Source organism: Eptatretus burgeri, chromosome 12 (assembly GCF_056783735.1).
Source record: "Eptatretus burgeri isolate ZD-2024b chromosome 12, Ebu_testis_v1, whole genome shotgun sequence".
Taxonomy (NCBI): domain Eukaryota; kingdom Metazoa; phylum Chordata; class Myxini; order Myxiniformes; family Myxinidae; genus Eptatretus; species Eptatretus burgeri.
In genome coordinates this window covers 5,354,328-5,381,539 of record NC_140972.1, presented here as the reverse complement: position 1 = coordinate 5,381,539, position 27,212 = coordinate 5,354,328, and the positions used below count along the sequence as shown (strand labels likewise).

The following is a 27,212-nucleotide window of genomic DNA, read 5'->3' as shown; positions in this document are numbered from 1 at the left end:
TGCCCTTGAAGAGTATTTGTGCAAAAGTCCATTTTGAAGAATAAATGAGGAGTTTAAAAAATAAAAAAATAAAAAAAGTGTGAAACATTTACATGGTTACCATGTTTGTGTGTCATCGAGTAGAACGACAGCAGTGCACGCAAGAGCCTGGTGTTGCCTTGGTGGTTAGGGTGACTGGCTTGGGATCTTAGGGTCCCGAGTTCGAGCCTGTCTGCCATTGAATTAACACCAGGTGGGGTCGACTCAGCCAGTCATCCTTCAGGGGTTGGCGAAATGAGCACCAGTGTACTGGTAAAAGGGGCACTGCGTCAGCGGCATAGCTGCGCCCTCAACCAATGATGCGACCAGCAGCCACGGGCTGCTCACGAAGTAGAAGGAGAAGTGCATGCAAGTACTTGCACCCTAACTCTCAAAAGCAGATTCTCTTTTGGAAACATTAATGATTAAAGGATTGCTCAACAGGTTCAAAAGATGCAGAACATTTGCAGGTGTCATTACATCTAGTCCAGTCTTCTTCTTCTTCTTCTTCTTCTTCTTATCCGTTCATACGTAGCATTTGCTGTGGGCACAGGTGCGCCGCTGATAGCACCCACTGTAGGTTAGGGCAGGAATTTGTAATTTGTTCAGGGTGCTGGCAAAAGCTCGCCTATGATGGGATCTTTAACATTCCCCAACTGATGCCGGAAGGTGGGATGCCCAGTGTAATGCCCATCCGAGTGATACCACACACAACGATGCCACGCCATACCTGTGAGATACCAGGACGAGAGTTTGTCGCTGAATTGAGATTCAAACCAAGACTACATGGCTTAGAAGGAGTGTGCGTACCTCGAGGCTATCCTGTCAGCTGATCCAGTATAAAAACCATAAATGAAGGATCTATTTCTGAAAGCTTGCTTTTGACACCATGAAAAAGATCATGTTTTGTAAAACCAACTTAACTGGTTCCTCATTTCCAGCCTAACACCTGCTTGCATTCTGGTAAAACTGGGTTATCTTAGGTGGTAAGGTCGGGTGGCCTCCTGTTGTGACAGATGTCCGCGCGCGTTCTCGACCGACGTCTTGGGGAGTTTGTTTTTCAGCTCACCTGTATCGTACAGTCAACCCGAGTTTAATTTTTCAGCCCTTTTATTTGTGAAAAGCACAAGCAAGTCCCCTCGCAGGCATCCAGTCGAGTAATTTTACGATGAGCACCATTAAACCGTGCAGGCCTAAGTCAAGTGCGTAGTGCAGCCGGCAAAGGAGTTTCCACAAATGGACTCCAACGTAACACTATATTTGCTCGTTTATTATCTAACTCTTATTTGACGACCCCAGACTATCACATGAGCTGGCAGGAAACTCCCCAAGACGTCGAGAGCATGCAAGGACATCTATTGCAACAGGAGGCATACTTGCACGACCAAGCCACCTGAGCTTGTCACCTAAGATAACCCGGTTTTACTGGATCGCAAACAGGTGTTCGGCTGGAAATAAGCTGGAAATAAGTTAAGTTTGTTTTACAAAACATGGTCTTTTTCATGGTGTCAGAGGCAAACTTTCAGAAATAGGTTCTTCATTGTGCGTGCACATAACGAGAATACAATGCACATTGTTCATCGTAGTTGCAGCCCTCGGGGGTAGGTCGATTAACAGTGAAAAACAGTAGCTCGGTACCCTTTAAACCACAGATTCCTTTAATACCTTCACGCCACGATCAAATGCCCTTATATCCTAGAGACACTTACTCATCGATCATGTTGATGGGTGACATAAACACCATTTAACTCGAGTAAAAATAAAACAATGCAACACCCAAAATCTACACCGCACAAATTTGTGGATGAACACAATTTAATCCCTACCCGAGGGCAGAATGGCCTGCTTATAGAAATTCTACACAAACTGGTGCCACCATCACATTGATAGGGCAGCACTCAGGGGCGTCGAGGGAGTTTCCGCATGTCGAGTTGGTTGCGTGGGTGGTACGCGAGTGCCGTAGGTATGAACGGCTCAAGCTGGGACGCCACATACCTGTCCCCACAAAGCCGAGGATGACGAAGCATGCTATTTTTAAATTGAGCTCGAACACAATAACATTGCACACCGGCTGGAAAGGAACCGATGCACAAGTCACCAGGACTCGATGCGAAGCGGGAACCCGGAAATTTGACCAAGTTCATTCTCAGGCGTCATGTGCTCGCTCGTAACCGCCTTTCGGTACGCATTCCCACGCTCGCTTCGATCACAAAACACGCTTGCTGCATCAGGTAGGAAAACGATTAAGGGACCATCACCGACTTCTCAATTTGTCAGTTGTCCTGGATTGTGCGGAGGAGATAGACGGCCAAAACATGCAGTTTCTCCAGCGTTTCCACAGCACTGTACGAGCGTTGCAAGCAAGCAGCGTCCTTGCACAAGCACGAGGATAAAAACAATGGGTTAAAAAAAGACAAACAAACACACAGTCACATCAACTTGGCTACTACCGCTACGCCGTCCCATCTGAAAACCCATCGTGAACCCGATTTCAACCGAAACACTTCCCTACTCACACAACCTGCGCTAACACAATATGGCCACCCAACACCACCTCCTGCTGAGCTGCCACAGCTGTTTCCCATCCTCACCATCGTTTATTTTCTTGCCTTAGAACCTCTTACTCTGCATCCAAACGGTGTTTAAAAACAAAACAAAAAAAACAAAAAAAAACAACAGGCCCATGGCTCAGTGCAATTTCATTTCGAGTGGGATTAAAAAGATCGCCACAAAAAATTGCTCCCTTAATTGTGCAAGTGCAGCAAGTGCGCCCTCGAAACAAGTGCAATTCTACGCATCTGCGAGTAACTCCGACCACGCCCAGCAGCTACGGGCCCGCGGGCATTTTCGTAAACATCAGGTGAGGTCTGCGTCACTTCGATGAAGCCGGGTCACGGCAGTAACCAAAACGTGTGGGCGACGTGCGAGCAAGTGAGACGCACACAGAGACACCATTGTGACCGAGAAATACGTTGACCGTCATAAAATTCTGCGCCGTTACGCTCTCGTCCCAAGGCAGCCTGCGTCCTCTCCAGGAAACTAAAATTGCTCAACAACGATGTTATGAATGTCAAAAAAATTAAAAATTTAAGCTCAAACCTCTGGCATGCTCGGTCTGATCTTACAATCACAGGAAGTAGCAAAGACATGTACGAGGCTATGGGCAGCAGTCACAATCGAAACAGGCTTGGATTACCAGACACCACAATGAGTACGTCCTCGTCAACGTCAGCGGGTTGACCAAGCAATAGGTGCACACATCTCACTTGGATCACAGCCACATTGTGGTCGAGGTGGTCAGATATGATCAGACGCTGAGCTTTGCCCCACCAGCAGATAGATGAAATGAACAAGCTTAATATGCAGTGTATTAAATGAAGTACAAACGGCCTTCATGTGGTTGGCAGGACGGCCTCGAGGTATTCACACCTAACCTCTGAGCCGTCTCGCCCAGGTTTGAATCCCAACCCAGTCATCCCGGTGTTTCACAGGCAGGGCGTGTTCCACATTAATGTGTGTGCCGTCCCTTGGATGGGCGTTAGACTGGGCGTCCTGTCTGCCGGTATTACTTGGTGGATGTTAAAGATGCCAGGGTGTCCTTCATGAAGGAAGTGGCAAGTCATCGCCGGAACGATGAACAAATTACTAAGTCCTGTTTTACAGCGGTGCCCTCAGCCAATGATGCTACTCGCAGCCATGTACTGCACACAAAAGAAGAAAAAGCCTAAATAAACCAATAAATGAATCATGTACAGTGTGTACATACCCAATAAGTAAATTTTATGACCGGACCGACATACTTTTAATATATATATATATATATATTTTAAAAACCATTAAAAACAAAAAGATATGAGAATATTAAATGACCCCCCTCCCCAACTCCTCACCACCCCTCCCCCCAACCCAGCAAACTTAAATATTCACATTAAACATCACAAGATACAATTATGTGAAAAGTGGTAATTAGATTAGCACTCGTACAGCGCATCGTCTCACCTCGTGTACTCATTCTGAACAAGAATACCATCGTTAACTGAGCACACCACAATTGTGGCCCACTGTTATCATGACCAATAAACTCACATCACCCATACACCCTAGTTTCTTGGTATGGGTTACGAACGTCGAAAATTTAATTCTTCACTCACGTCCGGTCATAGATCAGACATAAGAAGTTTCAGATTGTTCGGATAAAGATTTCAATTCAACCAATTATGCATGGATAGTTTCAATTCAACCTCGCCGATGATGCCACTGCTCTCACCCTATATACCCCACGGGGAGTTGACGGCATATACCAAGTTTCGATTTTTTTAGTTCAGTGGTTTTTCTTGGAAATAATGTCCAAATTTTCCCCCTTAAACCAATATGGCTGCCATACCAAGTGACCTATGATGTCTGAGTTATAAACAGAATATTCTCCATGGGGGGGGGGAGGGGGGTGGAATCACTCCTACATTTCAAGTTTCGCATCGATTAAACAAGCATTTGCAGAGAAATAAATTTTTTAAGTGAAAATATATAGATGCGCACGCTCACGCACACGCTGCAATTGTCTCGTAGCCCCTTCAGGACGAGACCAACAATAGGTCATTGTGCAGCTTGCACCTGGACAAGAAGAAGAGGGTGAATGTCCCCCCGACTTCCTCAGTACGCAGAAGGTCATGAACAATCAGTTAACCCAGAGACCACCTCATGGTATATTTGCAACAAAGCATTGCACTTGTCCTGTTAATAAATAAATAAACCCATTCCAGAAAGGAAACGCTTCCTCACGTTAAATACGAGACACAGGTTTTGCATCGCTTTGTGATGTCTGCAATAAGGAGTGATTCACGGACAAACCAGCCGCCACATACCAAGACAAGGAACTGAACGAAGTTTTAAAAGAGACATTATTATAGGACCATCACGTGTGTGTGCACATCACTTTTGTCAGTCGGACAAATGACAATAGCATTTGTTACATTTTAAAATCACAATTCGTTTCATCTTTGCAGGTTCACAAGGAAAACATTATTCTCCGCCTAATCAGGATCCGAACACTACTCGTCCACGACTACCGTGCATCATGCTCATCCTCGATGAACAAGTACGGGTATCGCCTCTTTTTAAAGGACACCAAGTGGAGCATGCCATGTTATTGCAACAACTTTTGCTACGACAGAAGGCACCACCGACGAATATCTCACGTGCTGACGTCGCATCGCTTCATAATTAGGGGTTAAAACACAACTTGAACCAGTTTGATTGCTGCTGTTAATTAACATCCACAGGCGTCACGTGTTAGAAGCATTCATTGAATCATCACTCTGCAGGTACTGGGTCTTCGACGCCAACTCGCCAAGCGCTCTCTTAACCGGAGAGACTTTAATTTTAAAAGAAAATAAAGAATTAAAACATACCTTTATGGATGGAATTGCCCAACAAAAAATATCAGCTCTAACTACAAGTGGTTTGGGGGTTGTGGTCCCAAAAAAAGGAATACAGTACTGTGCTGTATTACAAAAGGATCCATGTCGATGTGTCTGTTTGTCATGATATAACTTGAGAACGGATTAACGGATTTCAATGAATCCAAAGATGGTGGATTCAGGGGACTCCCGGGAAGGTTTGTGATGCCAAAAAAAAAAAAAAGGGAAGGAAAACAAAGGCCAGTTTGTGTGCATGGGTACGTGGACACACGTCAAAACTGTGAATGCCAACGTGCGACTGGATATCCCTGCACAGAGGGCAGGATCTCCCAGAAATCCTATTTTGTCCTTGCCCCATACATTAAGCATGACAGAAAAGACTGGTATTCCCATCAGCAAAGCAGGCCTTACATGTACATATATATATATATATATATATATATATATATATATATATATATATATATATATATATATATATATATATATATATATATATATATATATATATATAACAGCACCTCACAGAGATATTAAAACCCATCCCTGGGAAAATCACTACAAACGAACTACAGTTGGAAGCCATCGTGGGTCAGTAACGATCCTGAAGAGAACCCTCAGAACAAAAAACTTTGAAAAAAGAAAACTTCACATCTTGGTCTGTGAATCATGACCCCCTTACTGAAATGAAGGTGGATACTTTGAGCCTGCCCTGGGAGGACTCCATTACACACTCTGAAACTCCATATGTAGATACCAAACAACGACACGCACATACACGCACGCACGCACACACACACGCGCACACCGGTGGAAACTTCGAGACCTGGAAGGGATCCGTTCCACCTTCTGAAACCCGAATATGGAGATAACAACCAACAACCACACTTTTATTGGTTATATATACTGTATTGGGTGGTCGCTGCTAGACTACCCTTATTCTCAGTTTTTCTGTCTGTCTGTTGGGTGGTCGCTAGAGTACCCTTATTTTCACTTTTTCCGTCTGTCTGTATGTTTGTTTGTATGTAATGGACAGCTCTGGAGGCCAGAGGAGTCAACCGATTTTGATGGAATTTGGCGGGTAGGTTCATACCAGGATCTAGTTGTATGCTTTTGAGCACCGTTGCTATGGACGCCAACGTTGCCAAGCAACGGGACTTTGAAATTTTTGAAAAAAATCCGAAAAATATTTATATATTTTTTTTTTCGAAAATCAAAAATCGGCTTCCGCACTTTTATGCGCACTATAATCAACCTCTTTGTCAAAAAATTTCAGCCCGATACGTCAAAAACTGTATGACTAGTATGCAATTATATAGCGACCACCCATGTCACCTTGTATGTATGTTCCTGAAATACAGCCAAAACGGTACACGATAACGCAAATATTTTAGGGCCACCTTATTCACCATTCGCCTGCAGTATCAAGTTTCGTTCAAATCGGGCAACGAAAACAATTATTAAAAAAGCAATTCCCGATTCAGTGAAGTACTCTTCGGAAGTATTTGATCAATGCAAATAACCTCAGTGGTATAGTTCGCTGGAGCTATCATCTTTTTTTTCTTGAAATGATTTTTTTTTTCATCAACCACTGTCAAAACGGGTTCACGGGTCATCTAGTATATTACTAAAACTCTCATCTTGTATGTATGTATGTATGTATGTATGTTCCTGAAATACAGCCAAAACAGTACACAATAGCACAATTTTAGGGCCACCTTACCACCATTCGCCTGCGGTGTGCAGTATCAAGTTTCCTTCAAATCGGGCAACGAAAAAATTATTAAAAAATAAACTGATTCAGTCAAGTACTCTTCGGGAGAATTTCATCAATGCAAACAACCTCAGCGGTATAGTTCGCTGGAGCTATCATTTGTTTTCTTCTTGAAATGATTTTTTTCATCAACCGGTGTCAAAACGGGTTCACGGGTCATCTAGTATATACGTATATACATATATATATATATATATATATATATATATATATATATATATATATATATATATTTAACCAGGTGTAGTGGCATACACCTGTAATCCGGCTACCCGGAGGCTTGGGTTTGAGGATCGCTTGAGGATGGGAGCTCTGCACTGGGCCATGCTATGAGAGGGTGTAGGGCAGCCCGGAATCATGGCGAAACCCAATCCTTATCCCTGTGTCATAAGAGGCGACCAGGGTTGCGTCAGGAAGGGCATCCGGCGTAAAACCTATGCCAAATCAGTATGCGGATCATAACGGATGATCCGCTGTGGCGACCCCCAACGGGAGCAGCCGAAAGACGAACAACAATATATATATATATATATATATATATATATATATATATATATATATATATATATATATATATATATATATATATATATATATATATATATATATATATATATATATATATATATATATTGTTGTGGTTGACCAAATTCGCAAACCACCATTCAGGTCCCTTAGGTGAGGTATCTCGGTAAGTACATGTGTAGTTAGGCCCAAACCCGTTGTCCAGTGGGAATACATGTCATTTATGCGTGCTGCGACTCTTCAGGATAGCCGTTTTTCTTTTACTATCTTTATTTTGGACCAACCGCCATGATTACCACCACAACCACAACATCAACCACCAACCACAACGCCGCTTCACCACAACCGCCACGACCTTCCCGTCACACCTCGCAACCGTAGCATCGCCACCGTTCTTGCCCCGCTGTGGGTACCGGTGTTGGACTCGTGCAGGGCGCACGTCGAACAGCGGGTACAAAATCACGGATTTTGTGCTTCAAAAACGGATCAAAAACGACACACGCCCACTTTTTGCCGTCCAATCGGTGAGCGAGGGGCGATTTGGCCCCGCCTCCAGGACGATCGATATATGCAAATTTGTGGATCAAAAAGCCTTCACGCCCACTTTTTCTCGGGCCAATGGGGAGCGAGGTGAAAGGTCAAAGGGAGGGGGTCAAAGGCGAAGCTACGGGGGGATAAAAGGACCGTGTTCGTCAGTCAGGAGAGTCGAGAAGGGGAGAGTCCAACGAGGAGAGTCCAAAGAAGAGTCCAGAGTCGGAGAGTCCAGAGGCGGAGAGGCGGCAGCGGCGAAGGCAGACGAGGGGGTGCTCGCGTCGGTGCCGGGAGCTGCACGCCCGAGGGAGGCCGGCAGCGTGACCTGGCCGAGGTGGAGACGCACACCAGGGATAATAAAGATCCTCTATACCCCGAGCATCAGCAACCCCCTCCTGTTTCCCCCCGCGCTGAGATAGTGCGACCAAGGGGGCCCCTTTCCCACCCCCTGCCAGACACTGTCCGCGAGGCCCGCGGAGTGAGGCGCCATCGCTGCTCCGCGTCTCATCACCAGACGGGTAGGCGTGACCCGGTCTCGGCCTCAGGCCCGCCTCATTCTTGGGGGTATTTCTTTTCCTTGGTTTTGGGTATGTGTTGTCGGCGCCGTCTGTGAAGTAGAATTGTATAAGTGTTGCCGTGTGCTCGGTAGTCGGTATTAGCTCTGCATTGTTTTCGCTTTTATATTTGCTTTTTGTGTAAATGGAATTGTGTTTTTTCTGTGTGCTTTTGGTGGAATTGAATATGTGTGCTTCCCGTGTGCCGCGAATAAATGTGCTTTATTATTGAACTGTTCTCCCGCTTCGCTTCGTCTTTTTCTCCCATTGAATCCTCATCTTGCTTCACGTAAAGGGTTGGTAGTGGGCTGAATACGCCCGATAATTAATCGAACCGTCGGGGTCGACGATAACACCGCTCGGTTATTCTGATAGTACGGAACGGGTCGCTTAAGTGGCCCGTGTCCGAAGTCGACCTGCGGCGAGGTGCGATCGCCCGGTCTACCCTCCGCGTGGGTACTTAGGTAGGTCGAATTTGGCGAGCAACCCTATCCCACGCGGGGGCTGATTGGCTCGATCGCGGTGAGACCGAAAGGTCCACCCGTGACTGGTTCCCGGCGTTAGTCCGAGAGGGTCACGACTGGATTGTCCGTCCGGTGGGCGACGTGCCGCGATTCGAGTTACGTGGCCGTTCGCACGCCGGCGGGCGCGAAGACCGCAACAATATATATATATATATATATATATATATATATATATATATATATATATATATATATATATATATATATATATATATATATATATATATATATATATATATTGTTACGGCTGTGGAAATTCGCAGAACACCATAAAGGTTCCTTAGATCAGTTATCCCGGTAAGTGAGTGTTCAGATAGGTTTCCCCACCGTTGTTTAGAGGGACTTCTTCGTGTTCACCGGACTGTGACCCTTCGAGGTAGGTTTTTCTGTTGCTATCGTTATTTTGGATCGACTATATCACGACCACCATTACAGCAACCAACTTCGCCCCCCAAACAACCACAAAGCCAACAACAACCACCACCAACCACGCCACAACGCTACAATCGCCACAACAAGTACGCCACCATCTAACCATCTTCACCGCTACGCCAGCTATCAAACACCATCCTCCACAAACCACGCTACAACCCTTTCCGCGTCGAAAACCGTCCGAGAACGCAAGTAAAAAGACCGAGAAAAGAAACCTCCAATGGTGCGCGGGTTTTCCCACCTTTTTTTCTCCACGTTTGGTGTGAGTGGAAGGGCGAGGCAGCTCGCTCGCGATTGGTGGATATGAGGAATGAGGCGCTAGGAGCTGAGGAACGCCCCTTTTCGAGAAGCTTCTCGAAAAGGCTCGAAGGGAGGCGGAGCCGAAAACGGGGAGGGGCGAAGCGCTGAGCCCCAGGGGATATAAGGCCGACAGCACATGAGCTTCGTGTCTTGGTCTTCGGGGTGGCCTTTGTCTGTCTTTCTTTGGTGGTTTTCGAGCTGGAACTTGGTCTTGGTCATTTGTCTTTTGAGTCGGTGTTCGGATCCGTCGCTGGTGTGGTCCGTCGCTGGTGCGGTCCAAGCTCGTGGCTTTGGTGGTTTCACCTTCTGGGGTGGACGACGTAGAGGTGCTGCCTTTCCCTCTGGGCGCAAAGTCGCGAGGGTTGTGTGTGGAGGACCAACTCTGCCACACAGTCAGGAGGAGAGTGCCGGAGAGAGCTCGCCGACCACAGAGGCACCTCGAGGGTGCAGGTAACCTGCTACGGTCTCGCCGACCCGTTCGGTCTTCCAGGTCCCGCGTCATAAAGACCCAAGTGGTCTAGCCTGACCTCTTTGTCTGTGAGGGGGTCCTTTTCTTTTGGGCTTTTGAATGAATGTTGTCGTGGCGCCGTCTGTCAAGTAAAACTGTATAAGTGACTGTACATAATAGATAGACGATATTAGCTCTTTCCTTTGCATTGTGTTTGGCTGTATAGTTGCATGCGTACGTCCCGCAATCTTCATAAATGAACTGCATGCATGTTTTGCTTTTGTTCCCTATTTGCCTGCATACGTGTTGTCTAAATAAATGTGCTTGGTTTGAATGTATCCCGTTCGTTGCGTCCTCTTTCCCCTATTGAAAATGCCATCTTGCATCGCGGAATAAATAGTGGGGTTTCAAACACCCGTTAAATAGAATCAGATCCGGCGAGGTCGGCGATAATACCCGCTTGGTTATCACTGCAGAACGGAATGCACCGCTTAAGCGGTTCACGTCCCAAGCCGACGTGCGTCGAGGTACGGCTGCCCGGTCGGCTCCCCACGCAGCTACTTAGGTATATCGAATTCAGCGAGTGACCCTATCTTGCGCGGGTAGACAATTGGCACGGCCATGGTGGGGTTGAAGACCCACCCGTGACAGGGTTCCGGCGTTAGCTCCGGAAAGTCACGACTGAATTGTCCGTCCGGTGGGCGACGCGGTTGCGATTAGAGGTACGCGGCCGATCGCACGCCGGCGGGCGCGAATTCATAACAATATACATATATACTCCTCCCATGCTGTTCCAGCCAAATAAAATAACTATCAGAGTTCCTCGACAGCTGCAAAACATTCACAAGTAGTACAATCATGAGAATCCCAATGCCACACAACCCTCCGTAGCCACCGGACTTGTTTCATCACCTGTTGATGAGTCATCAGAAACAGCGTAGACATAAACGTGCACCGAGACATACGTATATGTATATGTGTGTATATATGTAAATGTGTGTATGTATGTAATATATCATATATATCATATCACATCATATCATATCCACACACATAAAAATCAGTTGTACACATAAAATCAGGAGTTGTAAACATAACACACATAAAAAAATAAGACTCACAAAGTCTTACGAATGGGTAAAGATATGAAACTGAATCTTTTCACCCTGGGAATTTTTTACCCAAGCTTTCAAAATGTGCCCTCTTGTATCTTAACACTTTCAAGCTGCAGACATCTCAAATGACATCTCCTCTTATATTACCTCATTTTGTCAACTTGGAGGTTCACGGGTGCCGGCGCAAGTGGTCAGAGGAATGCCACAACTTCGAGTTACAACATGCAGGATGCAAACAGACCATACATCTCAAAAAAGGAACACTAATCTAACAAGAAAAAGAGCAATCAGAGATTGCAGACCCTCACCAGGACTGTGTAGCGTGTACTGGTGCGTTACATATTTAACAAGGAAAAAAGCAAATATGGAGTCATCAGGAGGAACCTGGATAGGATTTCCGTTTCAGCTGCTACTTCTCTACGCTCAAACACATCCAGGCACAGACAAGTGAGCCTTATTCAAAAAAATTTTTTTAAATAATCGTGGCTGCCAGACCATCTGTCCGATAGGTTGAAATTTAAAACATATACGTATTACACATCATTACTACATCATGATTGTAAAGTTTCACGTCGATTGATTAAGCGGTTTAAGAGAAAGAATATTTTAAAGATTTTTGCTCAATCAAATATGGCTGCCAGACCATGTGACATCAATTATTCATGAATACCCTGGCATCCATCCCCAAGGCTACATTTTTGTAAAGTTTCCCCTCGATCTGTCCAGCCATTCTGGAGAAGACGATACTTATCGGTTTTAGGTAAAATCCAATATGGCTGCCAAACCACGTGACCTATGATGTCATATATGCAAACCTTTTGTTCCGTCATGGAACGGTCATACAAGTAAAGTTTCACCTCAATCTGTTCAGCCACTTCAGAGAAGCAGATTTTTGAAGGTTTAAAAAAAATAAAATAAACAATATGGCTGCCAAATCACATCACCGATGACGTAATCATTTTTTTTATTTTTTCTGTGGACCATTTTATCCCTAAATGAGCTTCACAAATTTTAATATTGATCAGGTGTAGCGTTCTGCACATGCAATTATGACGACATAACGAATGCACCTCCAGAATGACGTCATCAAAAAAAATCACACTCATTCCCCATGAGGAGTACTTGCCGTGTGCCAAGTTTCAATTTTTACCATAGTGCTGTTTCACCGTTTCAGAGATACAGAGGTCCAAAGTTTTTCAGTTTTTCCAACATGGCTGCCACACACCACGTGACCTATGACGTCATAATTATCATTAAACATTCCACATGAGTAGTCGCTCCTGTGGTGAACATTTCGTCTCAATCCGACAAGCGGCTGCGGAGGAAAACACCAAGGTACTGTGCGGACAACGGAGTCAGAGGTATCTCATCCACATGGGCAGATAGTTATCAGTTTTGTCCCTCAACTCCCTCTGTACCTGATAATATATACAAGGAGGAAAGTTGAAAAAGCTGACAAAATAGTGCCATTTGTGAAGAAAAAAAAATTAAATTAAATCTCTGCACACTGCACAGGGTGTAGTTTCCATTGATCACAAGACCAAGACAATTTTACACACCCCAAAGGTAAATCGTGGTCGGGGTATCAACTTGATAAAACACTTCCACCTGGTCAAGGTAACGATATTGCTATGTACTTCCATCGGTGGCCTATGTTACAAATTATTGGGATGAAAAAAAACAGCTGGGATGTTTTCTGGTAGCTTTTACTGGTGCAGTATTCGAGTGTTGTGGAGTACCTGCAGAAATGCAGGTCCTGTCTTGTTCTTCTTTGTAATCTTGCAAATAGTTTTTGTTGGGTTCACTTGGCTGCGCCTGGATGAGTTTGAGGGTAGAGGAGTAGCAGCCAAAACCCGAATCCTATCCAGGTTCCTCTTGACGACTCCATCTCTGTCTGGCTATTCCTCCTTGATACTCCAGTGCTGTATTCCGTCAATTATTTGATTCCAGTGATATTGGGCTTCCATTGTACTGTTATCAGAAGATTGGTCCACAAACATCAACAAACCAATGATGCCAAAGACAGGCTTCGATCTGGATGACGCAGGGTGACCTATACCAGAAAAATTCTGCTCTGATAAGGCTCGTCAGACGTATTCCTTTTGCCACGAGCATCGTGTTGCGGCATGAAATGGAATCTCTCTCGTGGGTTATCCACGACCACTGTTGGAAAATGGCTTTGTGCTGCAAGTTGATAAGATACCCCCTTTTCACCCCAGAACACAAAGCAGCCATCTTGGCATGGTACCGAATATGCAAACACTGGATTCTTACATTCTGGAGGAATATCCATTGGTCTGATGAGAGCAGATGTCTCCTGCACTTGACTGATAGTAAAACAAGGGTTTGGTGGTAACCTATCAGCATAGGCACATTGTAGAGTTCATCCCGTTTGGTGGTGAACCCATGATGACATGGGGCAGCCTGTTACGAATGACGACCTTCTCACTGTATAATCCCAGGTAACCAGACAGGTGAAAAGCACTGCATTGTTGTTTTTTTCCACATTTTGACAACCATCCAGTTTTCACAAGACTTGTATTCATGGAGCACAATGCTAGACTTCACTGTTCTCGTGAAGTCACCGACTTCTTGTGAAACACCATCGAACATCTCCCTGGCTCACAAGGAATCCCAATTTATATCCAATAGAGCATGTTTGGGAGATTAATGGACGTAGATTTAAAACGGACACTCCTGTCCAGACTCTGGCACACAGTGAGAGACAACTCTTTGGATCCTCTCTGGGAGATTTTTCAGGGGATGAGAAGGAAGGTTGCAGCAGTTGTTCGTTTTAATGGTGCTTCCACACACTATGATGTTTTGAAAAAAAGAATGCTGTTGTTACATCAAATTAAAGAATCAAAAGGTTACAGAAAAAACACAAATTTGGAGCTCGTCCTTTGTCCAACAAGCTTTCATTACCAACATACGGTTTCATTTTTGATAAATATAATGTTTCCAAATAATTTTCTCGGTTATTTCTATGATCCAAATACAGCCTGTGTTTAACTTTTCTCCAGGTGTGTAACTATTACTAAAAGGAAAAGTGTTATATATATATATATATATATATATATATATATATATATATATATATATATATATATATATATATATATATATATATATATATATATATATATATATATATGTGAATCTCAATATACCGGCAACATTTCATGAGCAATCCACTTGCCGTTCATTCAGAGTACAAATTTGAAAGCAGCTCCCAAAGTGAATCAAGCTATCTGATTGGATAAGACACCCCTTAGATTTTGACTTTGTGCATTTCGACAAGATAGGATTCAAATTTGAAACAAAGCCTTTTTTTTTAAATCAATGAGATAACTCAATTGTTTGAAGTACTTGCTGTCAGACCCCGACATTTGCGGGGGATACGTTCCTGAAAAATGCCGCAAATATTGAATCCGCGAATGTCAGGGCATTGTTTCAATGGGAAAAAGGGGGATCGGTTCCTGGCGGTTCGCGATTCATAAGTGATTATCAAAAATCCCGTAAAAAAACACAAATTAAAAAAAACGCGAATACGTGAAGCACAGGGCCGCGAATGTAAAAACACGTCACATTTTATGAACCGCGAATACGCGGAGTCCGACAGTACTGGGAAGTTCCAAAAATTAAAATAAATGAAAAGGAGACGAGTTTAAGTTTATACAATTTTGTATCATTTTTGTGCTAAACACTTGGCCCGAGAGTGCTCGACTGTTTCATCTCGCGGTTTGAAATGAAGATATTAGTTGGGTAAGGTAATTAACTCCCCCAGTCACTCCTGGAAGATGTTGACTTCTTTTTTTTGTTATCCCAGGAGATGTGACCAAGCCGATTTCACAGATGTACCGTACCTGCATCATTGTCATTGTCACCTGCACATTTCACAAGTCACCATTGTTCTCCACCAATTATTTTGATGTAGACCCAGATGATTAGTTATAAACAGTTGATTCACATCGAGAGAACTACTTCGATGTCTTTACATGAGGTTCTGCGGACAGTTTGTGATGCAACGCCATTTGGTCACAAAAGCACAGTGTGGTTATTCATGATAAGTGAACCCCCCCAAACCCCCCACCCTCAGATACTGTCACTGCTCTCCTGGACTTTACAGGAAATTAGTTTTGTATTACAAGACGTCGTCCAGGGCTCCGACCAACATAACGACCAAGTGAACCAATCAGAGCAGAGGGAGTAAAATTAATACGTGCTCGAGCAGATAGCGTGCAGAGGAATGTAAAAATGTATGAACTAGAGTTGGTACTCTTTGTTCAAGACGCTTTGGGTACCTGTTTGCGTTTCAGGTGTGTGCCAGTCACTGAGGTGCATTGCAGAATACTCCAAGACTAGTTATCAAGGTAACCGTGCATCTTGGCTGGGTTCAGCCACATCCTCTACAGACTATGAACCGAGGAAACAACAAATCGTTTTTGAGGGGAAAGGGTGGATTCTTAAAGCTTGGGTCAAAATAACCCAGGGTTCATCGTTTCAGCATCATCTAATTAGATTTGCTCGCAATATTTGAGATTCCAAAAACAACAGCTAACATGGACTTCGTGCAAAAATAAAAATGCGTAGCACCCTACTTTAAGGGGTCATAAACCCCAAAGCAATTGTAGTTGTTGGGGGCTGCAATTACCTCCACGACCAAACGTGGATGACGTAATGTTTTCACGCCTCTTTGTCTGTGAGCAAGATCTCTCAAAAAGGTGGGGCAGATTGGGATGAAACTTGGTGGACAGGTTAGGTGTGTGACAAGGAAGAATTGATTAAATTTTAGTGAAGATCCGGAACCGGCCGATCAGTGGGATACAAAACGTAAACTGCTCAGCTTGGTGGAGGTGTGCACTGCCCCGAGTGCCATTCGAGAAAAACAAAATAATATACTCTATCAGGAAAGTCTGAGACGGCCACTTGGGATAACTTATGGGAAGTTAGGGGAAAAAAAGGCCCATTCTTCTGTTCAGGACGTCAAAACAGCTGTTCACCACTACTTCCCCCATCCATACTCAGGATCTCGTTTACCCCAAATGACCCCATTCCCAAGCACGCCCTTTTTCCAGGTTATTGCGATTTCCCCCCTTCTCCCTCACCTCTTTTTGTTTGTTTGTTGTGGGGTGTCTTGTTCCTTTTCTGTTTCATCCTCTCTTTCCCCTTCTTGCTGTTTCATTCAACTTGTATGCAGCTTGTTCACCCCCCACGTAGCCTTTGACCCCTCCCCTTGATGTCACTCTCACTTCAACTCTGCTATTGGTGTTTCCCCCTTTCCATTTTGTTCTCTTCTCTTCCGCTTTAGCTCTTCCACGAGCCTTGATCATGCAGACGAAAATAAAAATTTTAAAACCCCAAAAGCTTGCTGTTTGGCATGTAGGACGATTCATCAATGTGCGCACCTTCCATCAGATGTTTGGCATGCAGGGTGGCCTCGCCAGCTGGTTCACAAAAGACTTGGGCCAAAAGCCTTCCCCCGGCTGACCCCACACAAGAAAGTGGTAATAATTGGGGCCATTAAAGACGTAGTTGTAACAGTGAATTATAAAAAAAAAGATTCACTACTTAAAAAGAGAGATGCCTTCCATCGCTGGCAATGATAAGACTCGAACCCCATACCATCCCTCCATCATAGTAGTTTCGAAGGAAACCCAATTACTGTAGTTCATGCAAAAGTGGCCAAATTATTGATCACTTCACTCCAAAAACATCTTCCTGTCCATCTTTACTCCCATCTCCTCACAAACTCTGATGCAACGATTAAAGCAGAAACAGCACTGTCCAGGACCGGTGTTCGAATGAACTTGTGAAGAAAAACAAATCAACGTGACCATCATCCTTTTTGGGTGAGGGTCCAGAGTAATGCTTTGTGGAGACCTCTCCTTTTTTCCATTCTCACAGCCCATTTCATTTTCCCAGATGTAATATGGAAGTGACGCCAAAACTGACTCTTCTTTTTCTTCCTGCTAAGTAAAGCTTATTTTGTGTGGCATACACATGCTTCTGAACATTTACAGGAAAATGTACAATTAATGAAAAAAAAAATCATCATAACTTGTTTTAAACAAATGACCGTCTCATACAATCACTTTTCCCCATCGACACGTTCAATGCATCGACGTTGTGACAAAATAACCTGAAGTTGATAGTTAAGGTCACCTCCCCGACACATTTGATGTCTCCAGCTGGATGGACTGAATGAAACTTATTGGCAAGTGCACAATATACGTACAAACATACATACGTACATAGCAATCAGACACACATCCTGACTGTTATGGTGAGCACCGCCGTGGATCATGTTTCACATGGTAAAACCGCATAATCCACAAACAACAACTGTCCGTCCGCCACACATGATTATATATATATATATATATATATATATATATATATATATATATATATATATATATATATATATATATATATATATATATATATATATATTTTTTTTCAATGTCTACTCAAATACCAAAGCAGTTTTGCATGCATTGCAAATCAACATACAGTGACATCAAGACACATACAGTGACATCAAGACAGGTGTGTCCAGCTTGAAGCTACAGAGTGACAAAGATATTGTTATGGTTGTGGAGGGAGATGGAGGAATTGCATCAGAAAGTTAGGATTGAATAGAGTTATTCGGTCCACGGACATGGAGGAGATATCTCCATGTAAATTAAGTAGGGAAACTGTGAGCTTAAGTGTTACGTGTCATCACATGGGAGGTGGTGCGGTGTTAATTAGATCAGGATTAAGGACCAATTTTCCCCAGTATGTGATTTCTCCCTGTGACCTATTCCTACGTTTTTGTATTTACAAGCCAGCCATGAAGGAGTTGTGTTTTTATAACAAGCGAGCCAGGCATGCCGAGCAGGCAGAGGCCCCGCCTTCCTGGGTTTCGTGCCGCAAGCCACGCCCCGGAGGTGGATGGTTGTTCGGTATGACGTCAAAGAGAGATCGGGAGCGAACGCACGAGTTCAGTGTGTGGGAGACACACAGTCAAGAGAGGAACGTGGCTGGGATGGAGGATCTCGGTTTGCTCTCCTCTCGGCATGACGAAACAGCTTTCCTTCGACGCATCAAGACGACGGTACAATTCTCGTGTTCGAGCAAGACGCTGGCCATTGGCTCTTGGTTGGGTTGTGAGATACAGACCTCAAAACCTCATGCATATCACCAAAGAGACGGACCAAGCTGCGGCATCGGTGAGGATGATCGACGAGGAGGCTCGACGAGGAGGCTGCACGGCAGTCTCTGAGCCTTGGCGTTGAATGTCGACTCGCAAATTGCTTGACGTACGTTTCTTGCTGCGAGAGAGCGACTTAGCGCCATTTATGGTGCATCCACACGTGCAGGACGAGGCGCCTCGATTCCAAAATCCATAAAGACCTTCTCTGGACCAAGCTAAGTGCCAGAATAAAGGGAGGATTGTGTTTTCATTTATTTTGTTTCCCCCTTGTCTGTATTAGTCAGTGTGTCGAGGCGCCTCGACTTTAGGTTTACTTCATGTTATTATTATTATTATTACATTTTGAATTACCCTTGTAAATATTTCTAATGACATTAAAACCCCGCGTTTATTTTTAAGTTGATGTGTCCGTGTATTTTTCATGGGGGTTTGAATGTAAACCCCCCTGTGCTGTGATTCCATGTGCTTCCGTCGCTTCGCCAGTGCCGCGCCCTGCTCCTCCCGCGCGCGTTATAATCTCTGAGGTTCAACGTATCCGCATCCTCAGGAAAACCGCTCGGCTATCCGGGCTGGCTGGTGTTAACCGCCCGTTCATCACAATTGGGTCGGGGAGATAAGCTTAACCGCAACACCCGCGACAATATCTTCACCTTATAATACACTAATAAAAAAGCTCAAAAGCATACACTCTCGCAGCACATTCAAATAAATACACAAACACTACATTGCTGTAACGACAATACGCAACAATAAACGAGTCTCGCGTGCCCTGTTCATCAACGGAGGAGCACACAGCATCATTCATCGCCTCACCCATTTACAGACACCATTTCGTTCCTTTTAGCAAACACAGAGTTGAATCAATAACTGCGTGACCATGTACATGCCAAATTAAGGCCCGAAGTGCTTTACACAAAGCATGTCGTTCTTTTCTTTTTCTTTGGCATTCGGAACCTGAACTATATACGGATCCTCAATCTGGCACCCTTCCTGCAGGCTTCAAGGATCAAACCTGTGGCGGATAAAACCAACGTCGCAGAAGAAGACTTGTAGCACAAAACACACTCGCTTGCTCCCGGCTGTTGCAAACTCAAAGCAACAGGGGCAAAAATTGATCATGAAGCTTCATTAGGGTTTCCGATACGAGTACGGAAGGCCATGGCACAACTTTCTCTGGGTACGCTGGATTGCAAAAAAGACATGCAAGGTAAAGTAATGAGAACGTTATCATCGAAACCAGAAATGCAACGTTCGTCCCGTATCCCTCCAGTATCGGCACCGACGTTACAAGTTCAGGACATTTGCATCTTCCAAAAAAAAAGGGAAGCACAAATTACCTTCCCAATAACTTGGTGGCATAACGAGATAATAAAATAAAATGAAAAAGACACGAGATACTCCGTATGGAAAGGAAGGTAGAACAACTCCAAACCACAAGTTGGGCATTTGACCATGGCACATGCCACACCAGATTAAAAATAAATAAATAAATCCTCATTTCACAGAAAATAAGTATAATCCACACAAACTAGCTCGACTTCAGCACCACATTACAAAACCTGGATACCGCTAGGCTGATAATTGAACCTCGATCGTGCGAGTCCCAAGCCAGGTGTGCACACAAGTTGAAGCGGGCGTGCTTGCAATAAGCAGGTTTCAGCAACTTTTAAAATCCCATTTGGATGGCTCATGCAAGGTCTAATCTGCTCATGGTTGCGTCAGTATCAAAGGGCTGCTGAACACAAAAGTTTTGCTAGGACGGTTATTTTGAATCAATTCCTCTTTGATTGGCTCTGTGAATCACGTGCCAGTTATTGAAGTCCCTGACCTGACCCAGCCCCCACTACCTACACTCCTTCCCTCCCCATTGCACTCGACTTTCCAAATCCATCCCATCAGCCCCCCCTCCACCACCCCCCCCCCCCCACCAATACATCCTCCCCACACAAAACACTGTGGCAGGGCCTGCTATGACAGAGCATGTCACATGCATATTAACAAACCACTCACCTGTTCTTTTCCAATTCATTGTGCGTCGATCTGCAGTGAAAACACACAAAGTGACGGAGGGAAAGGTAAAAAGAGAGAACAATGAGACACAGAAAAGGTAATTTCTAATGTTACACAGGCTCCATTATGAGCATCATTGAACTGAGGAACTTTTATATATGTGTGTGTGTCCGAACAATCGTGGGCTTTGTGGTGAACAAAAGATTCGTAACAACAAATAAATAAACAAACAAACAGACGTTAATTTCTCATCAGTGGTTTACCATCAAATTCACAACCTTCCTCCATTCTCATCTCAATTAACTACACAAATTGGACAACCCCCTTCTAACCCCAATTAACCACACAAACCTACTAAAATTGGTCAGCCCCCTTCTCATTTCAATTAACCACACAAATCTACCCAAATTGGACAACTCCCTTCTGACCTCAATTAACCACAAAAATCTACCCAAATTGGACAACCTCCTTCTCATTTCAAATTAACACAAATCTACCGAAATTGGACAACTCCCTTTCTCATCTCAATTAACCCCACAAATCAACCCAAATTGGACAACCTCCTTCTCATCTCAATTAACCACACAAATCTACCAAAATTGGACAACTCCCTTCTAATCCCAATTAACCACACAAATATACCCAAATTGGACAACCCCCTTGTCATCTCAATTAACCACACAAATATACCCAAATTGGACAACCCCCTTCTAACCCCAATTAACCACACAAACCTACTAAAATTGGTCAGCCCCCTTCTCATTTCAATTAACCAAACAAATCTACCCAAATTGGACAACTCCCTTCTGACCTCAATTAACCACAAAAATCTACCCAAATTGGACAACCTCCTTCTCATTTCAAATTAACAACACAAATCTACCTAAATTGGACAACTCCCTTTCTCATCTCAATTAACCCCACAAATCTACCCAAATTGGACAACCCCCTTCTCCCATCAATTAAGCACACTAACCTACCCAAATTGGACAACCCCCTTCTCACCTCAATTAACCACACAAACCTACCCAAATTGGAGAAACCCCCTTATCATCTCAATTAACCACACAAACCTACCCAAATTGGACAACCCCCTTCTCACCTCAATTAACCACACAAACCTACCCAAATTAGACAACCCCCTTCTCATCTCAATTAACCACAGAAACCTACCCAAATTGGATAACCCCCTTATCATCTCAATTAACCACACAAACCTACCCAAATTGGACAACCCCCTTCTCACCTCAATTAACCACACAAACCTACCCAAATTAGACAACCCCCTTCTCATCTCAATTAACCACACAAACCTACCCAAATTCGACAACTCCTTTCTGACCTCAATGAACAACACAAATCTACCTAAATTGGACAACTCCCTTCTCATCTCAATTAACCCCACAAATCTACCCAAATTGGACAACTCCCTTCCTCATCTCAATTAACCCCACAAATCTACCCAAATTGGACAACTCCCTTCCTCATCTCAATTAACCACACAAACCTACCCAAATTGGACAACTCCCTTCTCATCTCAATTAACCCCACAAACCTACCCAAATTGGACAACTCCCTTCCTCATCTCAATCAACCCCACAAATCTACCCAAATTGGACAACTCCCTTCCTCATCTCAATTAACCCCACAAATCTACCCAAATTGGACAACTCCCTTCCTCATCTCAATTAACCCCACAAATCGACCCAAATTGGACAACTCCCTTCCTCATCTCAATTAACCCCACAAATCTACCCAAATTGGACAACTCTCTTCTCATCTCAATTAACCCCACAAACCTACCCAAATTGGACAACTCCCTTCTCATCTCAATTAACCACACAAATCTACCCAAATTTGACAACTCCCTTCTCATCTCAATTAACCACACAAACCTACCCAAATTGGACAACCCCCTTATCACCTCAATTAACCACACAAATCTACCCAAATTGGACAACCCCCTTTTCATCTCAATTAACCCCACAAACCTACCCAAATTGGACAACCCCCTTCGCATCTCAATTAACCACACAAACCTACCCAAATTGGACAACTCCCTTCTCATCTCAAGTAACCACACAAATATACCCAAATTGGACAACCCCCTTCTCATCTCAATTAACTGCACAAACCTACCCAAATTGGAAACCCCCTTCACATCTCAATTAACCACACAAATCTACCCAAATTGGACAACTTCCTTCTCATCTCTAGTAACCACACAAATATACCCAAATTGGACAACCCCCTTCTCATCTCAATTAACTGCACAAACCGACCCAAATTGGACAACCCCCTTCTGACCTCAATTAACCACACAAATATACCCAAATAGGACAATCCCCTTCTCATATCAATTAACCACACAAATCTACCAGAATTGGACAACCCTTTTCTCATCTCAATTAATCACACAAATCTACCCAAGTTGGATAACTCCCTTCTCACCTCAATTAACCACACAAATCTACCCAAATTGGACAACCCCCTTCTCATTTCAATTAACCACACAAACCTACCCAAATTGAACAACCCCCTTCTCACCTCAATTAACCACACAAATCTAACGAAATTGGACAAACCCCTTCTCACCACAATTAACCACACAAATCTACCCAAATTGGACAACCCCCTTCTCATCTCAATTAACCACACAAATCTACCCTAATTGGACAACCCTCTTCTCATCGCAATGAACCACATAAATCTAACGAAATTGGACAACTCCCTTCTCACCTCAATTAACCACAGAAATCTACCCAAATTGGACAACCCCCTGCTCACCTCAATTTACTACACAAACCTACCCAAATTGGACAACCCCCTCATCACCTCAATTAACCACACAAATCTACCCAAATTGGACAACCCCCTTTTCATCTCAATTAATCACACAAACCTACTCAAATTGGGCAAGTCCCTTCTCACCTCAATTAACCACCCAAATATACCCAAACTGGACAACTCCCTTCTCACCTCAATTAACCACACAAACTTACCCAAATTGGATAACTCCCTTCTCACCTCAATTAACCACACAAATATACCCAAATTGGATAACTCCCTTCTCACCTCAATTAACCACAGAAATCTACCCAAATTGGACAACCCCCTTCACATCTCAATTAACCACACAAACCTACCCAAATTGGATAACTCCCTTCTCATCTCAAGTAACCACACAAATATACCCAAATTGGACAACCCCCTTCTGACCTCAATTAACCACACAAATATACCCAAATAGGACAATCCCCTTCTCATATCAATTAACCACACAAATCTACCAGAATTGGACAACCCTTTTCTCATCTCAATTAATCACACAAATCTACCCAAGTTGGATAACTCCCTTCTCACCTCAATTAACCACACAAATCTACCCAAATTGGACAACCCCCTTCTCATTTCAATTAACCACACAAACCTACCCAAATTGAACAACCCCCTTCTCACCTCAATTAACCACACAAATCTAACGAAATTGGACAAACCCCTTCTCACCACAATTAACCACACAAATCTACCCAAATTGGACAACCCCTTCTCATCTCAATTAACCACACAAATCTACCCTAATTGGACAACCCTCTTCTCATCGCAATGAACCACATAAATCTAACGAAATTGGACAACTCCCTTCTCACCTCAATTAACCACAGAAATCTACCCAAATTGGACAACCCCCTGCTCACCTCAATTTACTACACAAACCTACCCAAATTGGACAACCCCCTCATCACCTCAATTAACCACACAAATCTACCCAAATTGGACAACCCCCTTTTCATCTCAATTAATCACACAAACCTACTCAAATTGGGCAAGTCCCTTCTCACCTCAATTAACCACCCAAATATACCCAAACTGGACAACTCCCTTCTCACCTCAATTAACCACACAAACTTACCCAAATTGGATAACTCCCTTCTCACCTCAATTAACCACACAAATATACCCAAATTGGATAACTCCCTTCTCACCTCAATTAACCACAGAAATCTACCCAAATTGGACAACCCCCTTCGCATCTCAATTAACCACACAAACCTACCCAAATTGGATAACTCCCTTCTCATCTCAAGTAACCACACAAATATACCCAAATTGGACAACCCCCTTCTCATCTCAATTAACTGCACAAACCTACCCAAATTGGAAACCCCCTTCACATCTCAATTAACCACACAAACCTACCCAAATTGGACAACTTCCTTCTCATCTCTAGTAACCACACAAATATACCCAAATTGGACAACCCCCTTCTCATATCAATTAACCACACAAATCTACCAAAATTGGACAACCCTTTTCTCATCTCAATTAATCACACAAATCTACCCAAGTTGGATAACTCCCTTCTCACCTCAATTAACCACACAAATCTACCCAAATTGGACAACCCCCTTCTCACCTCAATTAACCACACAAATCTAACGAAATTGGACAACCCCCTTCTCACCACAATTAACCACACAAATCTACCCAAATTGGACAACCCCCTTCTCATCTCAATTAACGACACAAATGTACCCTAATTGGACAACCCTCTTCTCATCGCAATGAACCACAAAAATCTAACGAAATTGGACAACTCCCTTCTCACCTCAATTAACCACACAAATCTACCCAAATTGGACAACTCCCTTCTCATCTCAATTAACCACACAAATCTACCCAAATTGGACAACCCCCTGCTCATCTCAATTAACCACACAAATCTACCCAAATTGGACAACCCCCTGCTCACCTCAATTAACCACACAAACCTACCCAAATTGGACAACCCCCTGCTCACCTCAATTTACTACACAAACCTACCCAAATTGGACAACCCCCTTATCACCTCAATTTACTACACAAACCTACCCAAATTGGACAACCCCCTTATCACCTCAATTAACCACACAAATCTACCCAAATTGGACAACCCCCTTTTCATCTCAATTAAGCACACAAACCTACTCAAATTGGGCAAGTCCCTTCCCACCTCAATTAACCACACAAATCTACCCAAATTGGACAACCCCCTTTTCATCTCAATTAATCACACAAACCTACCCAAATTGGGCAAGTCCCTTCTCACCTCAATTAACCACACAAATCTACCCAAATTGGACAACCCTTTTCTCATCGCAATTAACCACACAAACTTACCCAAATTGGACAATCCCTTCTCACCTCAATTAACCACACAAATCTACCCAAATTGGACAACCCTTTTCTCATCGCAATTAACCACACAAACTTACCCAAATTGGACAATCCCTTCTCATCTCAATTAACCACAGAAATCTACCCAAATTGGACAACCCCCTTCTCATCTCAATTAACCACACAAATCTACCCAAATTGGACACCTCCCTTCTCATCTCAATTAACCACACAAATCTACCTGAATTGGACAACCCCCTTCTCATCTCAATTAACCACACAAATCTACCTGAATTGGACAAACCCCTTCTCATCTCAATTAACCACACAAATCTACCCAAATTGGACAACCCCCTTCTCATCTCAATTAACCACACAAATCTACCTGAATTGGACAACCCCCTTCTCATCTCAATTAACCACACAAATATACCCAAATTGGACAACCCTTTTATCATTGCAATTAACCACACAAATTTACCCAAATTGGACAACTCCCTTCTCATCTCAATTAACCACCCAAATCTACCCAAATTGGACAACCCCCTTCTCATCTCAATTAACCACACAAATCTACCCTAATTGGACAACCCTCTTCTCATCGCAATGAACCACATAAATCTAACGAAATTGGACAACCCCCTTCTCATCTCAATTAACCACACAAATCTACCCAAATTGGACAACCCCCTTCTCATCTCAATTAACCACACAAATCTACCCAAATTGGACAACCCCCTTCTCACCTGCTGTTACCAGTTTTCTTCACCCGTAGACGTTTCCTGTCCATACCCACAGGTAGCGTGGACGCGTAACCATGCTCGGCATCTGTAGGGAAGGTGCACACAACACACAAACACAAGTTCAGAGTGAAAGTACAATGAAACCTGCAGGAAGAACATCCGATGTGGAGAAACAAACGTGGAGTCGAGCAAAAGGACGTTTGGCCAAATCAGGCGGTTTTGTACAAAATCTCAGTACATTCTGTCCTGTCATGGGGACTCTGTCTGCACGGGAGGAGGAGTACTCTTACAGGTATTGTGTCCGCATTAGGTGGGGGGGGGTTGAGGAAGGACACAGTGGGGAAGAAGTTTGTGTTTGAGGTTTGTGGGTATTCAGGATGCATTTGTTCTCACACAAGACTCTGGACAGTTTTGCTAGTGTCATAAAATGGAAGCCAATGAACTATTTGGTGCAGGTGCATGC

General features: G+C 43.7%; 1 protein-coding gene across 2 annotated transcripts in view; it reads right to left on the bottom strand.

The window, feature by feature from the left end:
* LOC147015016 (max-interacting protein 1-like) overlaps window positions 1-27,212 on the bottom strand; it is a 54,028-nt gene that overhangs the window by 26,424 nt on the left and 392 nt on the right. For both annotated transcript variants that reach the window (XM_085849318.1, XM_085849317.1), the window contains exons 2-3: window positions 26,753-26,834; window positions 20,850-20,879 (exon numbers count right to left, since the gene is read on the bottom strand). In XM_085849318.1, coding sequence (XP_085705444.1) covers window positions 20,850-20,879; window positions 26,753-26,834 — 112 coding nt within the window. The remainder of the gene's footprint in view (window positions 1-20,849; window positions 20,880-26,752; window positions 26,835-27,212) is intronic.